Source organism: Penicillium samsonianum (assembly GCF_028829775.1).
Source record: "Penicillium samsonianum strain IBT 33392 chromosome Unknown utg000009l_segment0_segment0, whole genome shotgun sequence".
NCBI classification, from domain to species: domain Eukaryota; kingdom Fungi; phylum Ascomycota; class Eurotiomycetes; order Eurotiales; family Aspergillaceae; genus Penicillium; species Penicillium samsonianum.
The window spans coordinates 1,818,582-1,842,887 of NW_026643267.1; the positions used below are offsets into that span (position 1 = coordinate 1,818,582).

Here is a 24,306-nt window from a genome sequence, read left to right on the forward strand (position 1 = left end):
CCACTACGGACTCATCGGGTCTGCAAATCAAGTGGTGAAAGATAGCTTGCGCCGAGATCAACTGGCTCAGGACCTAGGGTTGTATTGTGTGGAGATGGAAGCGGCTGGACTCATGAATGACTTTCCATGTCTAATCATTCGAGGAATCTGTGACTACGCCGACTCCCACAAGAATAAAGAGTGGCAAGGATATGCGGCAACCGTAGCGGCGGCCTATACGAAGGAGCTTCTCTTGGTCGTTCCAGTCGATCAAGTTCAGAGTGCCCCGATAGCACGTGACACTCTAGCCGACTATGGTGAGAGACAAGAGATGAAATCTGTTAAAAGCCCGACCACCAGGGAGGAGCATTCAGCCTTGACATTCAACAGCAGTGGAGGGCCCCAGACCAACAACGTGAATAGCGGCATTGGTCAGCAAATCAACAACAATGCTCATGTTGGAACTCAGTATATCCAGTCCGGTAAGGAGCAGGTGCCATCAAGCACATCTTATCAATAGCACTATACCCAAAGCAGAGTTTGCGCGATCTAGTGCGAACGGAGTCAACGATGTTTCTACTTTAATGATTTCTTACATCTCACCAAATCATCCTTTACTACTATTTCTTAGTTCCAACACAAGAATGCCAATATCCCTTCAAAGTCTCGGTTTCCTCTTTTAACCCCATATTGCCACTCGAAACTACTACGGATTTCAGGCTCATTATTATGGATAGTCACCCTCAGGTCGAAAGAAGACTTTAGCTTTCGCAGACCCGTTGGCGTCTATCTCGGTCAAGCGCCTTACATCGCCTCTGAACTCTTCGTCGGTCGTGGCTACGAGCTTGATGAGATCTCAAGAATTCTACACCATGATCACAAGGCTCAAAGGCAACGGCGCCTAGTCCTCGGTGGTATGGGTGGTATTGGCAAGACTCAGCTTGCGATCGCCTACGCACAGTCCGGTCGTGAATCTTATAGCTCAGTATTCTGGCTTAATGCAGTATCTGAGGCTGCATTGAAAGACAGTTTCCGATCGATAGCCAGCCTTATCTTCGACGTCCAGGAGCCCGGGGTGCTAGAGGACAAAGAGATCGTGAGACGTGTACACCAATGGCTATCTACCCCAAATAATACTGGATGGTTGTTAGTCTTTGATAACTACGACGACCCCGACCAGTTTCGGATTAACGACTTTTACCCTCCTGCTTCTCATGGAGCTATTGTGGTCACTACTCGACGGCCAGATCTCGTTGCTGGCAGCACTCTTAACATAAAGCCGTTGCAGAATATTGAGGATAGCCTAGCAATCCTACAGACCCGATCAGAACGAGAGAACATTCAGTCAGGTATGCTATATCTAAATATATTTGGGATCTTCTAATCGCTACCGTTAGATCCTCATGCGAAGCACCTCGCAAAGCGACTTGCGGGTCTTCCTCTCGCTTTAGCCACGGCCGGGACGTATCTTCAGCGAAGAAAAGGCTTTACTTTCGAACGTTACCTTCACCAGTACGAGAAACGCTGGAACATTGATCCCCGCCGGCCTACCAAGCTCAACGAGTATGAGGAGCGTACACTCTACACGACCTGGGATATATCATACGCTCGCCTAGAAAAGGAAGATCCGGACGCGGCGAAAATACTGAAGCTACTGGCCTACTTCGATAACCAGAGTTTTTGGTACGAGCTTTTTCATGCCGGACTCACCGATAGTTCTCCTGAGTGGCTTCATGAAGTGATCACAGATGATGTGAATTTCAATGGAGTGATGGGAATCCTGGCCGAATTCTATTTCCTGGATACTCAACAGACGTCTGGGTCATGGAGCATGCATAACTGCGTGCACGACTGGACTTTAGCAGTACTTAACAAGGACATTGATGCAAATCATTACTGGTATGTTTTTGACTGCATTTCTGCGTCTGTAAAAGATGACAACGCGGATGACTTTGCAAACCTCTCTTACTCCCGCTTGGCTGCTCATGCCACGCGACTAGTACAAGAGCGCTTGTGCACGAACGACGTTATATTTAATCTTACGCCTCATCGACTCGACCAAGCTTCACTGATTGCAAAGCTACTTCGAAACCAAGTACTTCTTCTTGCTGCGGAGCAGATGTACCAGCGGGCGCTAGCTGGGAAGGAGAAAGCACTCGGACCAGACCACACGTCGACCCTCGACACTGTCCATAATCTTGGGATTCTATATCGGGACCAAGACAAGCTGGACCAGGCGGAGCAGATGTACCAGCAGGCGCTAGCTGGGAAGGAGAAAGCGCTCGGACCGGACCACACGTCGACCCTCGACACTGTCCATAGCCTCGGGATTCTATATCGGGACCAAGATAAGCTGGACCAGGCGGAGCAGATATACCAGCGGGCGCTAGCTGGGTACGAGAAAGCGCTTGGACCGGACCACACGTCGACCCTCGATACTGTCACCTGTCTTGGAATTCTATATCGGGACCAAGGTAAGCTGGACCAGGCGGAGCAGATGTACCAGCGGGCACTAGCTGGGAGGGAGAAAGCGCTCGGACCGGACCACACGTCGACCTTCGAGACTGTCAACAATCTCGGGGTTCTGTATCGGGACCAAGGTAAGCTGGAGCAGGCGGAGCAGATGTACCAGCGGGCACTAGCTGGGAGGGAGAAAGCGCTCGGACCGGACCACACGTCGACCTTCGAGACTGTCAACAATCTCGGGGTTCTGTATCGGGACCAAGGTAAGCTGGAGCAGGGGGAGCAGATGTACCAGCGGGCACTAGCTGGGAAGGAGAAAGCGCTTGGACCGGACCATACGTCGACCCTCGAGACTGTCAACAATCTCGGGGTTCTGTATCGGGACCAAGGTAAGCTGGAGCAGGCGGAGCAGATGTACCAGCGGGCGGGGCTAGGGAAGGAGACGAGGAATACTGCTACTTGCTTCTTTAAATGATGATCTTAATTCAATATCTCTCGCGCTCGCGCTGTCCTCCCTGGCATTGTTTAACTCTATTCCTGACCTCAGAGATAAATAGGCGGCAAGTCTTAAATTCAGCACCACTCTACCCGACGTAATAGCCAGTTACTTCTTTCGGAAATCAGTTTATCATTCGTCATGATAGACAGAGACAGCTCTCAGAAATGATGACTGGCATGTGCCGCACAGGCGGAGAAGGAAAACCAACCTCACCGAGCAGATCAAGTTAGCAGGCGTCAAGCGGTCCATACGATTTGCAGAAACCCACCAGTTAGGGTCCATAGAATTCCACCGAATTCTCAGGAGGGCATGTGTAATATTACGTCGGAAGATACAGTACCATACAAGGCGCATTTAACTGCGTCCCTCAATTGAATATGAGCTGCTCAATGGATTGATCCGCGCTCAGGTCTTGGCGGTGGGGCCGAGAAAGATAATCTCAGTGTGTACTGGTCAAGGCAATTTCGAGAATGACTGTATGGCTCACCTGCCATGAAGCAAGACAAAACCACCAGCATTCCTCGGGTCGTTTGGAGTTCCAGGACTGAAAAGGACGCGAGATGCCAACCGAGAACAATGAGGATCGCCCATTGGACGCCAGGAATTCGATCCACGAGGAGGCTATTCTTTCACAGTGTTCGAACGCCAAGACACACTGTGGTATAAGCCCGTTGTGCCTTGGACTTCGTATCGGGCAGACACATCAGCACATGACTGATGCACGGAGTCGACTGAGAGAAGGGCCGAGACGATCTGAACCTTACATTGACTCATCATCGATGATCTTGTCTGCTCGGGTCCCCTATACCGATGCGATCGCATGCTGTCTATCACTTCCACATGACTTGTTCGCTTCACATTCTACTCGAGTATGAGTGAATTTGAGGGACCTCCTGTTGTACGATCCGAGTCAGCTAGGCTTACCACTTGGACGAGTTGTTATGACTTACCTGTTCATAATGTTCGCAGAATGTTCGCTTGAGACGAGACGATCAATTAGCTTCGTGGTCATATCTTACCGACGAGATCACTTACAATTGTCTTCATCAATGCAGTCACCATCCATGCCATGTTGACATGATGTTGTCTCCAGTTCGTCGCACTCTCCGGCTATCACTTCGAAGAAGCCGCGCTGGGTGCACCGGGCAACTTCTGAGAGCCAAAGGCGCGTGACGAACCACCTGCGATAGGAAATTGTACAGTCGTCATGGGGTTAGGACCTCGCGATGCGGACGGCCATAGGTTCATACACTCCGCCGTTCAGTGTGAAGGCGGTGAGGTCGAGGGCGGAAGACGCGATGGAGCACGCGTCGTAGTGACGCCTTGGCCTTATCTGGATCCGACGATAAAAGGACTTCCCACAAGGATGTTTCACGGGTGGCGACGGGCTGCTCCTATATACAATGGCATGAATCTAGTAATGGTATTCGTGTTCTGGGGCACATGAATTGGCGCAAATAACTGATATAGCGCAGCAGCGGGGGCGATAAATCACTCACATTATCAGGAAGAATGGACCTCTCAAGCTTCTATACAGCGAAGCACGCAATCGGATATTCGCACCTTTATTTGGCCGCTCGTTTGGTTCATATACCTCACCTACGGTATGCTGCGTAGTTTGGAGCGACGGGGCCAGGAATAGTGTGTAAGCCATGGCTTTGCGCGGAGCACTGACTGGGATGCTTAATCCTCAAGGGTCACTGTCGTTCATTAGCTTGTAGATCGGAGAGACATCTCAGGACTCACCTGTTCTGGTGGACCAGGGACGAAGAGACAGCAAAGAGCTGTGATCCTTGCGCTCGTGCATTTTAGTCGAATGTGTTGTAGTTCATAGGTATGAATTGTTGTATTTATTCAGAGGGAAACATGAGGCTATATATACAACGAGAAGATCAAGTTGATTGGAAATCAACTTGATTCTTCGTATAGACACCTCGGGATTAATTCCGATGGTTCGGCTTGGTTCCTGATCTGCATCAGCCACATATCACAACATTTTCTTTGGTCACCGCCGTTAGGTACGATGCTACCAGCACTTTTAACTACCGGGACTCGGTTTCATGCTTAGACACATTTTGAATTCAAGCGACACTAGCAATAGCTTTTGGCTAGGTGCAATGACATCTAGCACTTACAAAGAAGAAACGGTTGCGTAGTGCTCTGTGGAGTTTTACTGATCAGGGTTTCATTTGTTTAGATGCTAAGCTTGCTCCAAACTCTCTATCTCACTACTTGTTCTCTACATCACGGCTATGCTCTGAGATGCTGATCCCAATGCCGACTGTCTGGTCACATAGCATCACGGGTGAGTGATTGACAGTCGCTTCTCTAATCTCAAGTCCATTTCTGCCACACCTCCGCTGTAAAATGTGATCAATTATGCTCGGTGGAATTCAGTGGTGCCGACAGGCGAAGTGATATAGAGATAGAAGAGTCCCGCGGCAGATGAGCTCCTGCTATTCTGGCTGAGCGACGGGGGCTATGTTCCTCACTCTGCTCGACTGATGCCCCTTGGGATCGCACTCTTCTAGCTGACTACGGACGCGGCTGACTTTGACGAGGATCGTTTGGTGGTGAATTCCTGGCCGTGATAAGTTCTCTATCGGGAGACGATTCGCTTGCCGTGTGGACGAAATGTCTCGGCATCCGACGAGGCGACTCGGAGTGGGCAAATCAAGGCGTCTAGAGTTCCTTCATTTCGACTATATTCATCAGCATCCCGATATTGCAGAACCGAGATCATCCATACTTACCAAACGCAGCATGATGTGCCAAAGTCTGGCCGTCGCTTTTCCAACTACTCTTCCGCGCAGGCTAGATGGGCGAGCGCTCGGTACTGATTGCAACGCAAGATCACGCACTCGTTTGCATGATCTTCATCCTCGGTCAGACAAAACACACAGTGGACGTCGTCGACCTCTTCACTCAAGCTGAGATTCTGGAGCGTCAAGTCTTGGACACCAGCCCGGATATTAGTGACCGACGACAGAATAGCTGGTCGAGCCGGCGAAACGTGCCATGGGACACTGTTCGTTCGCAGCATTGCGGCAGTGACAAAGGGATTGATTGGCTGCACCGGCTCGGAGCTAGTTGACAGGGGCACCGTCGAGTCTTATTTGATCCCGCGAGGCGTCGTCTGGAGGCTGACGATATCTGACGCGGGCTCGCATGTGTAGCAACTAATGGGGAGGCAATCCTGGAGACCTTTAATACTCGCGCCTGGTTGCGGACGGCTGCTTCATACCACTGCTGGCCAACTTGGTCGGCCTACCGTTGCCGGCCGACTTGACGCCGCTTAACCATGTCGACCAACACAATGACACCCTTCCCCCGAACCAACCCACACCAACCACCTTGTGCCAGAGACGGTAGACGCGCTTCAACTGCCGAGGATAGGATGTTGAACACTTGAAGAAGCGCCTTCAAGCCAGTCTACTAACAAAATTACTAACCCACGAGGACCCGCTACGATATTGACAGCTGAGATAACATATACTGACCATATATGGGCTCCAAGGAGACATGGTATTCAATAGGACATGTATTGATAGATCAGTGATAGTTGCCCTTTCGGCTTGGCCGCCGGGCGTTGATGAATTGTGTGTGTAAATCAAAGCAAGCTTCTCTTTTATGGGTCAGAGCTGTAAAGTCTGTAGTCGAAGCAGTTGTAGAAACATGAAGCGGTCTATCTGGACACATCATCAGCGCACTACCAACCCGAGGGAGAAAGTATGAGGTATATAAATTGAAAACATCCGGTAAGCTCGTGGGATCCATAGATAAGTGGCGGGCGTACGGGGGGAATGTGTTGCATCATCTCGCTTTTCTGCGAAGTCGCCTTGGCTTAACTACGGATATATTTTCGCGGCATTAGGATGCTTCACCATTTTTGATAAATCGTGTTATAACACTGGAGTCTCTATCATCTAAATTCGAAATCAAATTACTGCCATCTTTGGTACACAAAGGGTCCTTTCCGTTGACAAAAACCAGAGAGACGGATGATATTTTGACGTTCACTTATTATATTCCCATTGCCTCAAGCTGTGCAATTAGCTGGGGTGGTGTCACATCCTCAGGTGATAGCCGCAAGGGGCGTGGAATCAAATGATGACGCTGATGCCGAGCTATATGCACTATATCTTAGTATTTCTTTACTTTAAAGACCAAGATTCTGAGACATGGCACTATTGGCTCCCCAAGCCACATCAGAATCTACCGAGAAAGGCGTGGTCTTACCTGCTAGAATGTCATGGACAGTTTGACTTCTTATAATAGCACGTGGGGGTATATAATGGGCAATAAGATACTCCCTAGCAACACTCGCTTGGGCTGCTTCTGATATCGACAACGAAAGTGCATCAACAATCTCCTCGGCGCGGAAGATAAAAAAGCCGTGAAGAGCCGCCGTATTAATCTGAAGGAGAGTGCAGTTTCTGCTGCCAAAACGGGTATGCCTTTCCAGCATCCAATTTTCAGCATGTCTTCCCTGAGAAAAGAGCGAGATAAAAATGCTCCTATAGCCAGGGTCCCAGCTCAAATGCTGCTCTACTGCGTCGCCAAACTCTTGGAGAGTATCGTCTTCTTCCTGTTCGTCCCCTTCACCATCATATAACGTAACCGTATCATCTGCCTCGAGCCCCTCATATATATCATAGGTCGTCATAGAATCCTCATATTGGACTCTGTAGAGAGTACTAGGGACATCGGCTGGATGGAGGCTGAATGTATTCATTACTATATGCCAATTGATGAGAGGCGTCCTTCATACCGATCAGTTACACGAGAGAACGCTTACCGAGCAGGTATACTTTGCGGTACGGCACGAATTGGAGAATGAAGAGAAGTCCCAAAAACCTGGCGCCTTGATCACTCTAAAGGATAGCACCTCCTCGAGCCGAGGGCAATCTCAATATATTTCTTTTACCGCAGGGTTTCATCAAGTTTGGGGGGTATTTAATGTCAATGCATTGCGGCCCAGCCCCGCTTCCAATTCATTAGCAAGCACGCAGTACAAACGAATGGCAAGCCAATAACAATACAACATTATGAAAGTGCGTAGCAAGAGCATGCATGCAACCAGCGTGCGTGACCAATAAATAAGCTGTAAGTACACTGATGAACGATAGGGTTAGGGGGTCAGCTGATAGGGTTATGAGTGAAATAAGCCAGTAAATCACGATATAAACCGCTAACACTAAACCACGATGATGAATGCTTGAGCAGCAATCAAAAGTGGGCGTGGAAAGAGGATATAGCGAACCAGAGGATAGAAGTGGGTCAAGGTAGCGAATGAGGATCTAGAATTTGGGTAACAACAGCATAATAAATAAAGTTTGAGAACAGGGGTGTTCCCGCGGGCGGAGAAACGGTTGGCAGACCAATTAGAAGAAGACTTTAAAAAAGTGCGTAGCAAAAGCATGCAAGCAATGAATGAGAGTGTACAACGAATAAGCAGCAAATATGAAGCACAGACCCTAGGGTTAAGGAGTCAGCTGTTAGGGTTATAGAGGAAAGAGCCAGTAGACCAGGACAAAAAACGCCAACACTAACCCAAGATGATGAATTCTTGAAAAGCAATCAGAAGAGGGCGTGGAATGAGAAGAAATCAGAAAGTATCGAATCAGAGGCGAGCAGTGGATCAGACTAGCGAATCAGAAGCCACAATTTGGCTAACATCAGGCAAAAAAATAAAAGTTTTGGAACAGGGGTATTCCCGCGAGCGGAGAATCCCTTTCTCTCACTTCGTTCGTTTCAGGGTATTCACTGGTAACTATACATGAGCCATTGTTATATTACCGTAATTTCCCGTAAAAATATTTCATGCCAACAGACCAAACAGGAGAAATCCTAGAAATCTGGTGACAGCCTCTTCCGCTCCTTACGTCATAGTCTCCTCGGCAAGGCAAGGCGGTGCCACGCTCCGCAGCCGGAGGAATGAGCCATCCACTCACAACCGAGTGGATAATTCTGCTTACTTTAGTCGCATATGAATGGTCGGGGCAGTTAATGATGTAGGTGGGCCCGCCCTTGTTCCTGGACAGGATATCTGCCACTGTGGTGCCCCACCAATCGTGCACACCGCAGGGGCCCATCCCTCGACTGTTTCGTTCTTTGCTCTCCAGCTAAATCACTTCAGCCTACCACATACCAATCTATCCTTCAGTTAATCTGCCTTGTGCGGAAATATCGCCCAAATACGCCGCCTCATTGGTCCCACCCTCAACTCATTCTCATATTTTATATTGGGACAGACATCGCGTACTCTGCTCACTGTATCAACTGGTAGTTCGGAGATGGACGGCGAGTATGGCTCTTACTAGTGGTCTATTGACTCTTACTCTGGACAATACGGGCACGCCCGTCTGCAAGCCTTTTGTCACAACACCTCTGAGAGACGAGGGGACGGCACTAGCAGAACCCAACCGGAGCTCGAATTCTAAGGACGAGAAGAAGATGGAGACGCCGCTGAAATGCACAGGTTTCGACGCCTCCTTGAGTCGAATTTATCGTTATCACCCGGTCCCTACCTTGATTCTTGATGAGGATTGGTGCATCGTGGAAGTTTCAGACAGTCATTGTACCTTAGGTCAATCTAGGGATGAACTAGTAGGCACTTGCGCCTGCGACGTTCCGGTCTACATCATTCCTGCGCCGGACACTTCTACTCTATATGGAGCGCTACGTACAGCTATCAGCTCGAAAGAGGTTCAAATCATTCAGGGTATACACGTCAAAAGCAAAAATTCGATATATCAGCTTCGCATAACGCCAATCTTCGAAAAATCGTCACTGATCTTTGTCGTATTGGAGGCACAAGACACTTCAAAAGATCACTGGGTCGCGACGGATGAACAGCACACCTACATGAACGAAACTTACAAAATATTGCTCGATGCTGTGAAAGATTACGCCATCTTTATGCTCGACACTCGGGGCAACATCACCACGTGGAATCCTGGCGCCGCGATATTGAAGGGATACTCTTCCTCGGAAATCATCGGCAAGCACTTCTCCATTTTCTATAGTCCTGAGGACCGTGATATAGAAAAGCCAGGTAGAGGTCTAGCACGGGCTTTACAGGAGGGACGGATGGAAGATGAAGGCTGGCGATATCGACAAGATGGATCGCGTTTTTGGGCCAACGTGATGATCACGCCCATTCACCAATTCGGTCGTCACGTTGGCTTTGTCAAGGTCACGCGTGACCTCACGGGACGGAAGGCTGCTGAGACACGCATGGTCGCAGCCTTCGAGGAGTCAGCGAAGATGAAGACGGATTTCTTGGCAAATATGAGCCATGAGATACGGAACCCCATGAACGGTATGCAGCTTGCGCTCGCGATGATCAAGGATACCGATCTTACCGACCAGCAACTTGAATACGCTTCGATCATTGAGGACTCGACATCGATCTTGCTCCAGATTATCAACGACATCCTCGACTGCTCGAAGCTGTCATCTGGGTCTTTTTCTCTTCACTCCGACGTCGTGGATATCAAGGGCATTCTTGATGCTGTCATGCGCAACTGCAGGTCTCTCTTGAAACCCGGAGTTGAGCTGGATTGTTCGATCCCACCGGACTTCCCTAAAGCTGTGCGTGGTGATCCTTTACGGTATCGCCAGGTGGTTCAGAATATGCTTGGGAACGCAGTGAAATTTACGGAGACCGGCTATATTCGACTCTCTACTACTTTCTCTCTCGTCGAATCGGACCCGCAGGCATACATGGTTACAACAGAGTTTGCGGACACTGGAGTTGGAATTCCTGATTTTGCTCTCAATACTCTCTTCACACCTTTTACGCAATTTACCGATTCCGCAGCCCAGAAGTACCAAGGCACTGGCCTTGGTCTTTCGATTTGCAAAACTTTAGCTGAGCTTATGGACGGTACGGTGGGCTATAGGCCTGGTCCACAAAGCAAAGGCAGTGTGTTCTGGTTCACAGCCAGAATGGGTCGCATAGACATAGGCTATTCAAACAAGCAGCCTGCCATGCCTTCAATCGATGATGCGAAGGACCTCTTGAATAGAGTGCGGGAGATTGCGCCGCGCAAGCGTATTTTACTTGTCGAGGATAACCTTGTCAACCATATGGTAATGCTCAAGCTTCTTCAAAGCCTTGGTTTCAAGCGCATCGACGTTGCCTGGGACGGGGCGGAGGCCGTTCGACAAGTCAAGCAAACGACTTTGTCCTACAATGTGGTTCTCATGGACATCAGCATGCCGGTGCTAGATGGTTTGGAAGCGACATCGCAAATCAGAGGCATGGGCATTGACGTGCCTATAGTTGCCCTTACAGCAAATGCGCTAAAGGGAGATATGGAGACGTATCTTGCTAAGGGGATGAATGATTATATCGGAAAACCGATCCACCGCGAACAGTTGATGCAAGTCCTCTGGAAATGGATGGGGACCTGACAGGCCCCTTAAACAGAACGTTAAATACAGTACAGTCGGATCGGTCTTCTCGTCCATCAAGCATCCTCTGTGACAGAATACTTTCCTGTTCTCCCTTTCCCGTTCGGGCCAGGCCTGGAGGAAGGAAAAGTGTGATCGTCCACCTACTTGAAACAAGTACCCAGATTGCCTCGACAGAGATATCTCGACCACATCTGGAGCTGCTTTTCAATGGCAATCTTGTTGAAGCGCTTGGTCATATTACGCTGGGATTTATCGTTGAGTGGCACAAGAATCGCAGTGTCATTAGCTTAGCCCTTATCCCGTCGTTGCGGGGTTTTTGTCGAAGATGAACCTACAACTACATCTGATAGAGTCCCCCTGATCCCTCTTCCTCTCCGCGTTCCTGAGCTTGTCGACACAAACGAGCGAGCGGGAACAAATCATTCGGACATACACGGAGCTGTATGCTATCAAAAATGTTTGTCTCGTCCCTATTGGACCGAAGGTTGTTTGGTTTGATTCCGAAGCCTGCGTTTTTCTATCCAAGCCCGAGCACTATGTGCAAAGCCCATATACATTGAATGTCACTGCAGCTGGAGGTCAGCCAAGCTATCCAATATCCTTTGTCCATTGAGACCGTTTTCTAACATATCGCAATTGGCGGCGCAAGCAGGTCTAGCCAGCAAATCACCGACTTCTCTACCTCCCGAGCTCACTGTACTTTGAGCATCGATGATGTTTCCGCAAACTCATCGCGTCCGGACGATCTCTGGCATATCACTGTTCGCCTAATTCACAGAAGGTGGGTACGATGATTGTAACAGCACCACAAGAGCCCTCGGGTTGTAGGACCCCTTGGACTCTCCCATACAGTCTATACTATATTTTCTACCCCTAATAAGCGCTCACGTCATATTTGCTTTGGAAGGATGGTTTAGGTGCATGCCTGCGACGACTACACGTAGATCAGATTAACCCTGTGCGAATATCATCCGGTCCTGAACGGCGATCGTAGAGAGATATTTTTGCCAGGTCTGGTTTCAGATGGCTTATGTTGAAGCCCGATCGGACTTCAACCGTGTTATATCAGTAGCGGAGCATGCTGTATCGCATGGCTCAGGAATACGTCCACAGAAAGTAACGACCGTTTCTTCATCGCTGTAGTGGACATTCTACGAGAGCTTGAGTGGACTATGGATCGTAAGTACTGACGGGAAATTATTGACGAAGTTGCGACGGCTCCTACATGTAGAAGGAGCTGATCAGATATTCTTGAGCCAAAGCTTCCCAATGACAAGTTGAACACGAGGGAAAGCTACACTCACTCTCGCAATCCCTCTATGATGTAGGCATTCTAGTGTAGAATAGGTTCAAGTGACTAGCAATAGTCATCGCAAGCAATTTCTTTGACGACGCAAGAAACAGAGCCTATCGCATAATCATCTTGAATTGAGCCCACGATTCGGATTTTCGAGACACATCACATGGCTCTACACCCGTAGGTCTGATCTTGAGCGTACAGTATATTGCGTGATCATAGATGAGCAATGTGTGAATCAGATCATTTCAACTGAGTTGGTGGAGGCTGTACGTCAAGGCGTGACCAACAGGGATCAAAATTGCCTTGCGAAATCAAAAAAATGCAATTGAAGTTTCTATGATGTGGGTGACATGGCAAGAAACCGCGCTGCCTCCATGAGACGTTGAACACCCCTCTCTTCACCACCCGACCATTCACTACAACAGTAATGTTTCGCTACACACATTTCACCGCATCGACATCAACACACCAACACATCAACACACCAACACATCAACACACCAACACATCAACACACCAACACATCAACACACCAACACATCAACACACCAACACATCAACACACCAACACATCAACACACCAACACATCAACACACCAACACATCAACACACCAACACATCAACACACCAACACATCAACACACCAACACATCAACACACCAACACATCAACACACCAACACATACCGCTCCGCACGAATCGAATCGAATCGAACTTTTGGCAAATTCGATTCGATTCGAACTAATATTGAACATAACGATTCGTACGAATTCGAATTCAAGACCGATTCGACTTCGATTCGAAGTTCGCGACCTTTTTTGTTCTAAAGCTTCATTGGGAAGGCGGTCAATCACGCCTGTTGTTCAATACGATAGCTAGCAATCAATACCTCATACAGGTAGTCTAATAATTAGTTAACTAATAGTTGGATACAGAGATAAGTAGGCTAGATTCAGTCTGATATCAAAATTGGGCAATCTGACCTTAAGATTAAGAAGCTGTAGGGCAGTATTAATTGATGCAATTTTCGTCCAAAACCTGCATCCAAATATATATTATTCGACTCCTGAGGTTACTCCACAGATCGATAATCTTATATGTGGTCTGTTTTGCTTCAAATTATACTAGCTCATAGATCGTACTGAGATACACGTAATATATTAATTTAGAGTTATAGTATGAATAGTTGCACATTGCATTTAATGAAGAGTAGATGGATAGTCTAATCGGGTTAGCGGAGACTCCACAAGAACGTGTCTTCGCGCATACGTGCTTTTACCAAGAACAACATCCAAATGGGGTTCAAAAGCTACTGCAAACCGTCACTTCAGGGTGCCCGAGGGTAAGCGATCGATCAAGACACAAGCTTGAAATACTAATATAACGTTACATATGACTTCTCCACTTGCTACAACAGTTGACTGTCCTAATACTAGGAAGAATAAACGCGGTTATGCGGCGCTTAATAAATATGGCCTCCTTGCAGAGGATATACCACTTCCGCCTCCCCGAAAGAAGATGGCGGTGCGGTCCGCCCTTAAGTCGCCGACTCCTCCGATTTCAACCTCTCCTACGGCTCCCAGCAATGTCTCTATGAGTTTATCGAATCTTGATACGGATATATGTCCCTCGCAATCAATATCTCAGGTCGAATGCGAGGTAGAGAGGATCGAAATCAAACAGAAAGATAAGACTAAGTCGAAAGAGCGGAGCTGGGTTTGGAAACACTACCTTACTACACCTGAATCTGGTACCTAGATACTAGGAAATAAGGAGCGACCCGAGCTTAAAAACCTGTGTATTATGTCGCCATCCACCTGCCGATTCTTTCGATTTGCATCGAAACTGCGATCTTCAACCACAGCGTTAAAACAGCACCTGCAGCAAACCCACAAGCTCTTCCAGGACGGCCATTCAGAGTGGCAAGGACCGCTAAGCTCATGGATTTCCAAGGAAAAGAAGCTCCCATTCGAAGAAGCTGTCTTGAATTAGATCGTATTAACCTGCCAACCGTTTACATGCGTCGAACAGCCTTCATTCAAGGCTATGTTGAGGTCCGCAGGCTTTCAGGACTCTGTGCCAAGTGCGGATACTATGTCGCACCGATTATGTCTTCGGTTTGATGCTCTTGACAGTGAACTTCGAATCTTAATGTCTTCTGCATCCTCAATTGCGCTATCTTGAGATGGTTAGATAAGTCAGAATTCATTGCCAATGCTAGCAATTAATGCTCACTGGATGTCCTCCGCTTTCCAGCAATATCAAGCATGTATTAAGTTCGTTGAAATCGAAGGCAATCACTCTGGAGAGAACCTTGCTAATATCGTTGCGACGGTTCTCGAGAGGTTTCATATATCTGATAAAGTTATGACATTTACAGCTGACAACGCGTCGAATAACGATACCCTACACCGATATCTTTACCAAAAGCTGTCTCAGCGGTACGATGAGTACCTGGCCGAGACTATCATCCGAGAAGGGACGATGAAAGTTACCCATAACTCCCAAATCCGCTGCTTTGCTCACATCTTGAACTTGGTTATGAAAACTATATTGAGGTCTCTACGCGCCAGTTCGCATAAGGAAGCCTGTGATATCCTTGATGATGTTGCTAAGAGCAGCTGGAAGACGGTCAACGCTCCTACATCGCCTATTGCAAAGCTTCGACTACTTGTCCTTTGGATTGCGCGATCTCCTCAGCGGATACAGAAGTGGGATAATCGACCTGGTTGTACAAAAGCTATCAACTACGATGTTGATACTCGGTGGAACTCTACCTTTGTTATGATTGTGAGAGCTGAAGAGTGTTGCCGTCAGCTCGAAAATACAGTCAACGATGATCCAGATATCGAAGCCTTACGTCTCACAGTAAACGACTGGAGACAGCTCTCGGATATCAAGAAGATCCTGGCTCCCTTCAACGAATATACCGAGTACGTCTCTCGGGATAGCCCTTCAATTCATATGGCAGCGCGTATGTTTGGAGAGCTCCGTTCTATTCCCCTCGCTATCAAGGAACGACGAGGCGAGTGGCAGAAGGTCTCACCAGCAATAACTGTTCCTGTTTCCGTGGAATCTCACTCCTAGAGAAGTACCACGACTGCGTCAAAGACAACGACATATACTATATCGCAAGCGTTCTGGACCCTCAAATCAAGACCAAGTGGCTCAAAACGCTACTAGATGGAGAGAAGATTATTGACCGAATCCGGGAGTTCCTGAAGAAAGCATATTCCGCTCCAAAACAGCCTGTGTCGACTACTCCAAGCACCAATTGGAAGAGCTTCGAATATCGATTTCTGGAAGCCTTTCAACCTACAAAGTATAACGTCGCTGAGTCTGATATTGATAAGTATTTCGATACTCCGACAATCAGCACTGGTTTCGATATAAGCCAGAGCCAGTCCGAGTTTATACGAAACTGGTGGAAGGCCAACATGCTTGAATTTAGTTGTATGGCAAAGGTAGCACAAGATCACCTTGCTATACCGGCAGCAGAGGTAGATATCGAGAGATTGTTCAATGGTGGGAGAGATGTGCTGGGGATTCGACGTTTCTCCATGGAAGGCAAGACCCTTGGGACCTTATTAAGACTGAAAGATGCTGCACGTTGGAAGTCTTAATAGTTAGACATTAATAGCTTTTTTGGGCATGCAGGTGTTTGATATTCTAGACCTTATTTGCAGAAGTATTCTTGTAGGGACCGGGCATCACGAAACCTCGTTCCACAAACCATTTTTCCTAAAAAGGCTAGATATTAGTTCGCGAACTTCGAACAGTTCGAAAATTCGTGCGGAGCGGTACGCGTCGCGCATCGACAGAATCTTCGTGGCCATCCTAGTGGGGATGTGGTCAAGGAGGGCAATGTTGCCTTCGACATCTTTTCCGAATGCTCCATTAACATCTTCTCTGGAGACTTTTGTCGCCATGAAGGTGGGCTTCTTTGGATCTTTTGGGCCACCACCGTCGTCATCTTCGTCGTCGGTTGAGGGCCGCCTCTTTCGATAGCTTGCGTGCCCCAGTATATGCTGTACTTGGCTTTGCCTTGTGTCCCTTTCCATTCTTCTTTTGATCCTTCAGCCTGGGATTCTTGCTAAAGCATTCGGAGTCCACATGGTAAAGTTTCCGGCAAAATGAGCAATATGGAACGTTATCAATCTCGATTCGACATGTCGTTCCGTTGGATGACGGTATGAGTTTCTTATCACCTGGCCCTCGGATTAGAGCGAGAGCAGGAAGCGCTTGCGCATCCGTTGGTTGTTTGTTCCATTGCCCCTTCCTAAGTTTTTCCTCAATTGCCTTGTTCTCGATATAGTCGAACGTGGGCGCCGCTTTCGTGATGTTCCCATTTGCGTCCCTCTCATTAACAAGATCCATTTGCCGAAATATATGATCGCGAAAGCTTTCGTACTCAGGACCTAGTGCGTGCATGAAAAAGAATGTTCGCTCAATCTCAGGTCACGCAGTCAGGGTCAAGGAGGAGTTTTCCAGCATGGATTTTCCTAATCTCGGCTCCGAGGGCTTGGGCGCTTCCACATTTTTCTCTTGTGAGGGACATGTACCGTCGCTGGAGATTAACGAAAGTGCCAGTGCCATCTGGTGTGAAGCTGTCTTTTACTGCCATTAAAAGTGGCTGAACTCGAGAAAAACTGAAGGCATTGACCCTCTGCGCCGCATTGTAGGTCAATTTTGCCGTGATCATCGCAGAGTAGAACTTTTGACGATGAGTCCATTGCTGCGCCTCGACTTCTTCAATCGGTGAAGTTGTTCCATCGTCAGCGACAGGGGCTATCCGAATGAACTCATTTACCTTCTAGTTCCACAGAAACCAGTCACTAGAGTTATCAAGGATTGGAATATCATTATAGAATGCATTTAGACCAAACTGCTCAAATTTCGTGATGTCAGTAATGGTGTAGACGGATGCTCCTCTGAGATGAAGAATTCTAAGCTGGAGATGTCGTCGGATAAACTGGAGGTAACCGGGGAATCACGATCTGATGAGCAAGTAGGAAATACAATAAAGCAGTTCTTTCTCACCTCTCAAGTCAGATTGCCATCTAATTTAAGGCCCTTCAAAGCGAACCAACCCACCCAATTTCTGCCCCACACTCCCCATGCCTACGCCCGAAAACTACTACTCCCTCTTGCCCTCAAATCAACGAAGTTGTTCGCATCTCCACCGCTTACTCCACCGCTTACTCCACCGCTTACTCCACCTACCATCCACGTGATGACGCTGTCCTGCTTTTCTTGCGGGACCGAGTGGAGCGACTTGGACCCAGCGCACGCTCATCTTACAAAATAACCCATGGAAACTCACGAGATGCTAGATATGTGCCGTGATGTGCAGCAGCGGCTACCTCCATACACTGACCAAAGCCCACCAGTGCCCACGAATCCGCCGCCCGTCGAAAACGTATATCAACTTGAAGACGACGGGTTCGAGACCCGAAGTCAATGTGCAATGGCGTCATCCTACTAGGAGTGATCTTCCCGTTGGTTTCATGGCTTTGATCGCTGGTAGGTATGGCAGCTATATCAGCAGCCTAAGGCGCGTCAGACATATGGTACACCAGGACTCGCTATCTCACTAGGGTTCGACTACAACTACAGAGATGCCGCAAACGAAGGTAATGCGCAGCATTGGTTGAAATGAAAGATAACAGGGCTGCTTATGACTGCTTTACAAAAAATGAGGAAATCATTAAAGACCCACATATACCTCATTTTCAAAACTTTTACTTTTCCATAGCCTTCTCGAATAAGGAGTGGAATAGCGATTCCGTTTTCTCCATATCGACTTTGGCTGCTTGGTCCATCAGGCGTTGGGATCTGCTTATTATCTGATCATGTAGGGACTGCCAGTCGACACCGACAAGCTGCCCATCACGCTTGACAATGTTTCCGTCGACGATAACGGTGTCAATGTTCTTCGGTGATACATGGAAGACCACAGTTCCGATAGGGTTCACAACGGGCACCGTGTCAATGTCGTCACAGCGGAAGATCACCAGGTCAGCCTTTTTGCCAGGAACGATAGAACCAATCGACGACTCCATATTCATAACCTCTGCCCCTCCCAAGGTTGCCATGCGTAATACGTCTGCTGTCTTCCTGCGGACATCTCTGTGTACTGTATTATCATAGTCGCGGGCTCGTTGCGTCTGAAGTGCCAACCTCATCTGTGCCATGAAATCATTTCCTTGATTCGAAGTAATATCGAGTCCAAGGCACGTTCGACAGCCCAGATCAGCCGCATGCCATACAACGGGATATCCCATCCCCATCTGCAGCTCAGTATCGGGCGTCCCGACAATACCAGCCCCATAATTCCGTACGGCAGCCATCTCGCTATCTGTCATCCAACCTCCGTGACTGAACACAAGGTCAGACCCCATCAGTTTCGCATCGACAAAACTCTGGACGACTTCTGGCTTAGGGGCCCCGTGAGATACCACTGAAGCATGTACGGTCGTGAGCCTGGCTCTCAGATTTCTCGCGAGTTCTAGTTCCGCGATGTTTTCTTCCCGGGACTGCGTCGGTGGGTCGTTCAATGCAATACCGAATGTGAGAAGCGAACTGTGGGGATCATTGCTCGGAAAATGTTCTTGGCGCACACGGAAAGCATCATCAACTCGTGCGGCCTGGTCAAACGTGTCTGTCGCAGTACTCGCGTGATCCCCAGGTTCTTTTGGGTTCTGGTAGAACCCATAGCAGAATGTGCCTCGAATAGCTGCATCCTTCAGGCCCTTCACAGCTGCATCAGCGTGTGCGGGCGAGTTTATAACATGGCAGTGGTCCAGGACGGTTGTGATGCCGCTGTTGAGCAGACTCAATGCAGCAGCATAGTTGGCGTAGTAGACATCATCTGGTGTGTACAAACTCCCATGGACACTCCTCAGGTGACATGCATAACCAAACAGGGACCAATCAACCGTAATGCCGCGCAGGAGGTGCTGCCACATGTGATGGTGGCCGTCGACGAACCCCGGAGTAATAATGCAATTTTTTGCATCAATGGTGAACACATTGCTCTCGGTCGGCAAAGATAGGTCTTGGCCTATAGCATTTATCCGGTCATTTTCTATCAGAATGTCGCAATTGTCGAGGGGCTTCCCCTCCGATGCCTCCATAGAGATCACCGTTCCCCCTTTGATAAGAATGTATGAATTTGGCATAGTGTACCGTCTTCAATCACAGTGATAGATCAGAAAATATCGTGAAAATGCAAAGAGCAATGCAAAGACTTGTCGAGACAGCAACAGCAGTTTTATATTTATGGTTGACGTCACTGAGTCTGCCCGCGTCATTCGAAGTACTCATCGCCAGCACAATATGAAATGAGTGTGTTTTTAAATTATATCCTGGAATAGAGGTATAGGTAAAATAAGTAAATTTCGAATAGTTGTCTACAAACTAATTGTCCAAATTGTCCACCTCGTCGGATCTACCAATCTATACACAGTATACGCACTCTTGTTAATCGCCTGTTTATTCCAATTTAGACTAGGCTGATAACTGAGTAGCTAACCGCTCAAAACTAATATTCAATATCTCCACAACGTTGCACCATGGATCCGTAACGTAAACACACTCAATACCTCCCGTGTTGATCATTTGCCCAATCATTTGACCTCCAGACTCGACCACTTCCCTCGCCAAGCAAGCTGGGTCAGGATCAGTCACACAAATATGGAAAAATCCCTCTAGATTGTACTGAAAGAACTTTGCCTGAGGGACTGGGCGTGGATCAATGAATTCAATCACCTCAAGACTGGCCCCATTTCCAGTGGCCATATACGCAATTTTATACTCATTCAAACTGGCCGGATAGATCCGGAATATCGCCGCGTCTGGTGTTTCCGACCTCTTGATATGCATAATATCGCCCATCTGTTGGAAGCCCAAAATCCGACTATACCAGTCCACAAAAGGTTCAATGTGGGCCACGGACACAGCAACGTGGTTCAGCGGTCGGGGAGGGATTTTCTTGAGATGGGTTAGCTCGGACTGAAAGGACAGATAGGGAAGCTTAGCATTCACATGGGCCTGCACCTGCATGTTAAAGTAATTGGGCGTGTCTGAATAAGATTGAGAGTGAATCAAGGATAGTTACACTGCGACAGAATTACGGTGGGGTCTCCTGGCATTATATATCTGGATGCACCGAATATATAGCATATTTATGACGTCTAAATTGCTTCATTTATGTTTCGCATTTGAAATAACGATGACATATAGACCCCAGAGCAAACGTAGTAAGCCGCCGCACTCCCCGGGGCCAACCGTACGGACATGTCATTTCCGGAAGCCAATCGGCCTCTCGGCTTTTACAGTGACGTTTCATTAATGTTTTCACCCAAATACATCTACCTTTGACCGCTCTTACTATACCGCCTACCCATTCCTATACAGGCTTCTGATCCACTGACTTTTTGGATTAGCGTTGATTAAATCTGTGCCTACAGTCCTAAGAGAGTTGGGTATATATATTGGGGTAACTCACCACAATATCGGTCTACCTAAATAGAATATATTGTAAAAAACCATAACTGTATTAGGATTATTATCAATTGCCAGAGTCATGGTAAAGATGCGCAGTGCTTGAAATAGACTTTGGGGAACCGCAAATGGGTCGGCCCACAACGCTAACTCCTGCCATGTCCGAGAGCCAATCGTTTTCTTAGCTTCTAGTGTAAAAACCGGAGACATTATTTACGTAAGCTCACGTGGTCTGTCCAAAATTGGTGTAAATTTTTACAAGCTGTCTGGGAAGTGTTGGGCTCGAAGAGAGTATAATCAGGGAAAAGCTTGGTGCAGGAGAAGATATATAGCTTCTAGAACGTTCTACAGACCAAATAGAAAAACAGCAGCTTGCAACTTGACAGGAATCTTACTCAGCAACTAGGAGAACAACCACGGATCGTTTTTAGCCTACCATTCTTTCGCCAAAGTCTGCGCGATATTCCAATTACCTGACCTGCCCCAGCAGAACCTCCTAAACAACAAATACCCGCATTCCCAGGCTGACTGCCATCAAATTTGGGCTTGCGGATCGTGTCTGGACCTTTGCAAATCCTTCCAATTTCTTCTCCGGGCCACAAATAGAACCTCCTTGATCTACTATCCCGTGGGTCGTCGCTGAGCTTTCCATCGCAGAACCGTTCCAGCGTCCATCCACATTCACGCGCGTTATTTGATTGGTCCGACTAGTGCTTCTTGTGTCCAGGGTCTCATTATGGTATGATCGTAGCGTTGCAATCTCGCGAGGTGGACTGGTGATCACGATAACATAGCTCGTGAGTCTTGTTGCAACAGTGCACATGGCTGTCCTGGAAACTAGGCTCGGTTTCCCATGGAAGGCTTTCCAATAAGGTCTGGACTTTGATTATGCCCTCCCAAAGAAAGACAATCTTCATCCTGAGTTTAAGAGTATGTCAGTGTATGTGCGGCCAGGGAGTAGAGGTTCTAGTAAAGGCAACATTAGCTGGCTGTGAGTAGACAGGAAAGAAACAACATTCAGCGGCGCGGGGCCAGGGATGAACAGGATTGATTCTAGCGAGACCAAAGGGTCCTCCGGCCAACCGCAGGTACAGCTCAGCGTTTCTGTCGGCCACAAAGTCTCCAACCCATTATTTCAACGTCCGTTAAAGCACTTCAACCCTCATGAAAGAGACGGTGACCGTGGCTAGAACGGGCAGATGTAGACTGCCACCGCGTTGAGCGATTTAATTGCAAATTCAATGGTATGTAGGGATCATATTTTTGCGGCGTTACTGTCTTTTCAACAGTTGATGAAAGTGCTTCACCACACTCAACGCAGGTTTGAAAGCAATGAATTCAGGTCGAAACTTGAGTCTGTAAGCCACAAAGTCTCCAAACACCATTTCAACGTCGTTTAACTCGCTTCAACGACGCCTATCAACGAGATAGTGGTTCTTGCTACCATCTGCGCAACTGGTTCCTTGGTAGAAACGTAGCCTAAAAAATATAAAAGGAGCCGGATTTCCAGCCCAAAGAAATCAGGACTTCGGTCCTCACACTTTGATGCATCATAGTGTCCCTCTTTTGCCTGCGGGCTTGAGAGCTTCCGTAACCACGGCTGTCGCTGCCCACGAGCCCAGCGATGTAAGCAATGAGCCCTGTGTATGTAAAAATGTGCTTCGCAGGATGGGCTCTGCGTCAACAATATTCCTCGCAGGGGGGATGCTGCGAAATCAAGGACTTCAGAGCTTCCGTGACCACGGCTGTCGCTGCTCCGAGCCCAGCGATGTAAGACATGTGCTCCCTCGCTGCCCTGAGCCCCGCGAGCGTAAAAAGGTGGTTCGCAGGACGAGCTCTGCGTCAACAAATGTGCTTCGTAGGGAATTGCTGCGTTAAGAAGGCCTCTAGCAATGTGCAGGCACCTCTTCGCGGTGCTAGGGACCAGTATTCGAGTATTCAAGAGTACTCGAAGAAGCAAAGATCTGCGCAACATCTTGATGATGTATTTCGTATTTCGAAGGATCATCATTGGAGAAATAAAATGAAACCTAGATAGATGCAAACCGATCATCAGAATCGTAAATTCAAGATTCAACCTTCGTTATCGAGCGCCGTGTTCCCAACCCTCCTGTCTTCACGGTTTGCGGTCGGCTAGTCTTCCCGCCGCAATAGAATGCATCTGCCATCAGGGCGTAGAGCGAACAAAATGGTGAGTATTTTGGTGCATCGCGGATGTGTTGATGAGTGTTGATGAGCGTTGATGAGCGTTGATGAATGTTGATGGTCGTTGATGGTCGTTGATGGTCGTTGATGGTCGTTGATGGTCGTTGATGGTCGTTGATGGTCGTTGATGGTCGGTTCGAAAATTGAGTGTTGACAACGTTGGGCCAAGCTTCAACGGGTTGACGGGTCGAGCACATCCTACTGTGACCTCGCGTTCCGCAGTCTAGTCGGACAGACCCACAGCTCAACACAACCAACAGCACACTAAAGCGAGGCTAGGGAGAAAAACCCATGACTTCTCGGGATGAAATTGTAGGCCTTTTTCAGTGATTCAACGTTGAATCGCTCACAGATGAGGTATCAGCACAAGAATCATGAGCCTCTGATTGCGGATGGAATATCTCCCACAAAATCTCAATTTAAGAGGGCCGTGAAGGATTCAGCAGTGAGCCAACGTTTCTTGGCCTACTCAGCATCCCTTTTTCTCAACAACACTCGTCTCTCTCACTGAGCTAAAGGCATAAAAACTGTCGCTGCATGTCGCTGCAAATATCTGCGGTAAAAGAAGAAATGGGTTTCAACAGGCCTCAATTAAGAGAGTTGTCCCTCAACGCGTTCTACCAAAAGAGCACTTGCGCAACAGAAGGAGCCGAGAAGCCTATAAATACGTCCTCTACCCCCGGCAATTTGCTCTACAATTTATTTACCTGACTGCAAAATCGAGCAGGCTTGTGTCTGAGCCACTTGATAAGTTCTTCCCCATTGATCCAGTACTGAAATTCCCACTGTACTGACATTTATAGAATACATCGTGGATTAACAAGCCAGACAGTGCCTGTGAGACATACAGGTATGATTCTTAGCAGGTTAACTGTGCCAACCAGCCAGCCGATCAAAGAGACGAGACTTAGGCTGACTGGTCAAAGTGTC

The 24,306-nt window shown here is 48.0% G+C and overlaps 6 protein-coding genes across 6 annotated transcripts; 2 read left to right on the forward strand and 4 right to left on the reverse strand.

Annotated features, from left to right (window-relative positions):
- Positions 1-310: 310 nt before the first annotated feature.
- N7471_013602 (uncharacterized protein) lies at positions 311-2,917 on the forward strand (the record flags this gene model as incomplete). The annotated part of the gene is made up of 3 exons (XM_057286321.1): positions 311-461; positions 699-1,328; positions 1,377-2,917. 3 exons carry the CDS (start codon positions 311-313, stop codon positions 2,915-2,917), a joined length of 2,322 nt encoding a protein of 773 aa, XP_057129646.1.
- A 4,183-nt stretch (positions 2,918-7,100) lies between these two features.
- N7471_013603 (uncharacterized protein) lies at positions 7,101-7,676 on the reverse strand (the record flags this gene model as incomplete). Its single annotated transcript, XM_057286322.1, has 1 exon — positions 7,101-7,676. One exon carries the CDS (start codon positions 7,674-7,676, stop codon positions 7,101-7,103), a length of 576 nt encoding a protein of 191 aa, XP_057129647.1.
- A 1,574-nt stretch (positions 7,677-9,250) lies between these two features.
- Positions 9,251-11,362, forward strand: N7471_013604 (uncharacterized protein; the record flags this gene model as incomplete). The annotated part of the gene is made up of 1 exon (XM_057286323.1): positions 9,251-11,362. The coding sequence occupies one exon, from the start codon at positions 9,251-9,253 to the stop codon at positions 11,360-11,362; it is 2,112 nt and encodes a 703-aa protein (XP_057129648.1).
- A 5,273-nt stretch (positions 11,363-16,635) lies between these two features.
- N7471_013605 (uncharacterized protein) lies at positions 16,636-17,043 on the reverse strand (the record flags this gene model as incomplete). Its single annotated transcript, XM_057286324.1, has 1 exon — positions 16,636-17,043. One exon carries the CDS (start codon positions 17,041-17,043, stop codon positions 16,636-16,638), a length of 408 nt encoding a protein of 135 aa, XP_057129649.1.
- A 1,364-nt stretch (positions 17,044-18,407) lies between these two features.
- N7471_013606 (uncharacterized protein) lies at positions 18,408-19,847 on the reverse strand (the record flags this gene model as incomplete). Its single annotated transcript, XM_057286325.1, has 1 exon — positions 18,408-19,847. One exon carries the CDS (start codon positions 19,845-19,847, stop codon positions 18,408-18,410), a length of 1,440 nt encoding a protein of 479 aa, XP_057129650.1.
- A 328-nt stretch (positions 19,848-20,175) lies between these two features.
- Positions 20,176-20,730, reverse strand: N7471_013607 (uncharacterized protein; the record flags this gene model as incomplete). The annotated part of the gene is made up of 1 exon (XM_057286326.1): positions 20,176-20,730. The coding sequence occupies one exon, from the start codon at positions 20,728-20,730 to the stop codon at positions 20,176-20,178; it is 555 nt and encodes a 184-aa protein (XP_057129651.1).
- Positions 20,731-24,306: the final 3,576 nt, after the last annotated feature.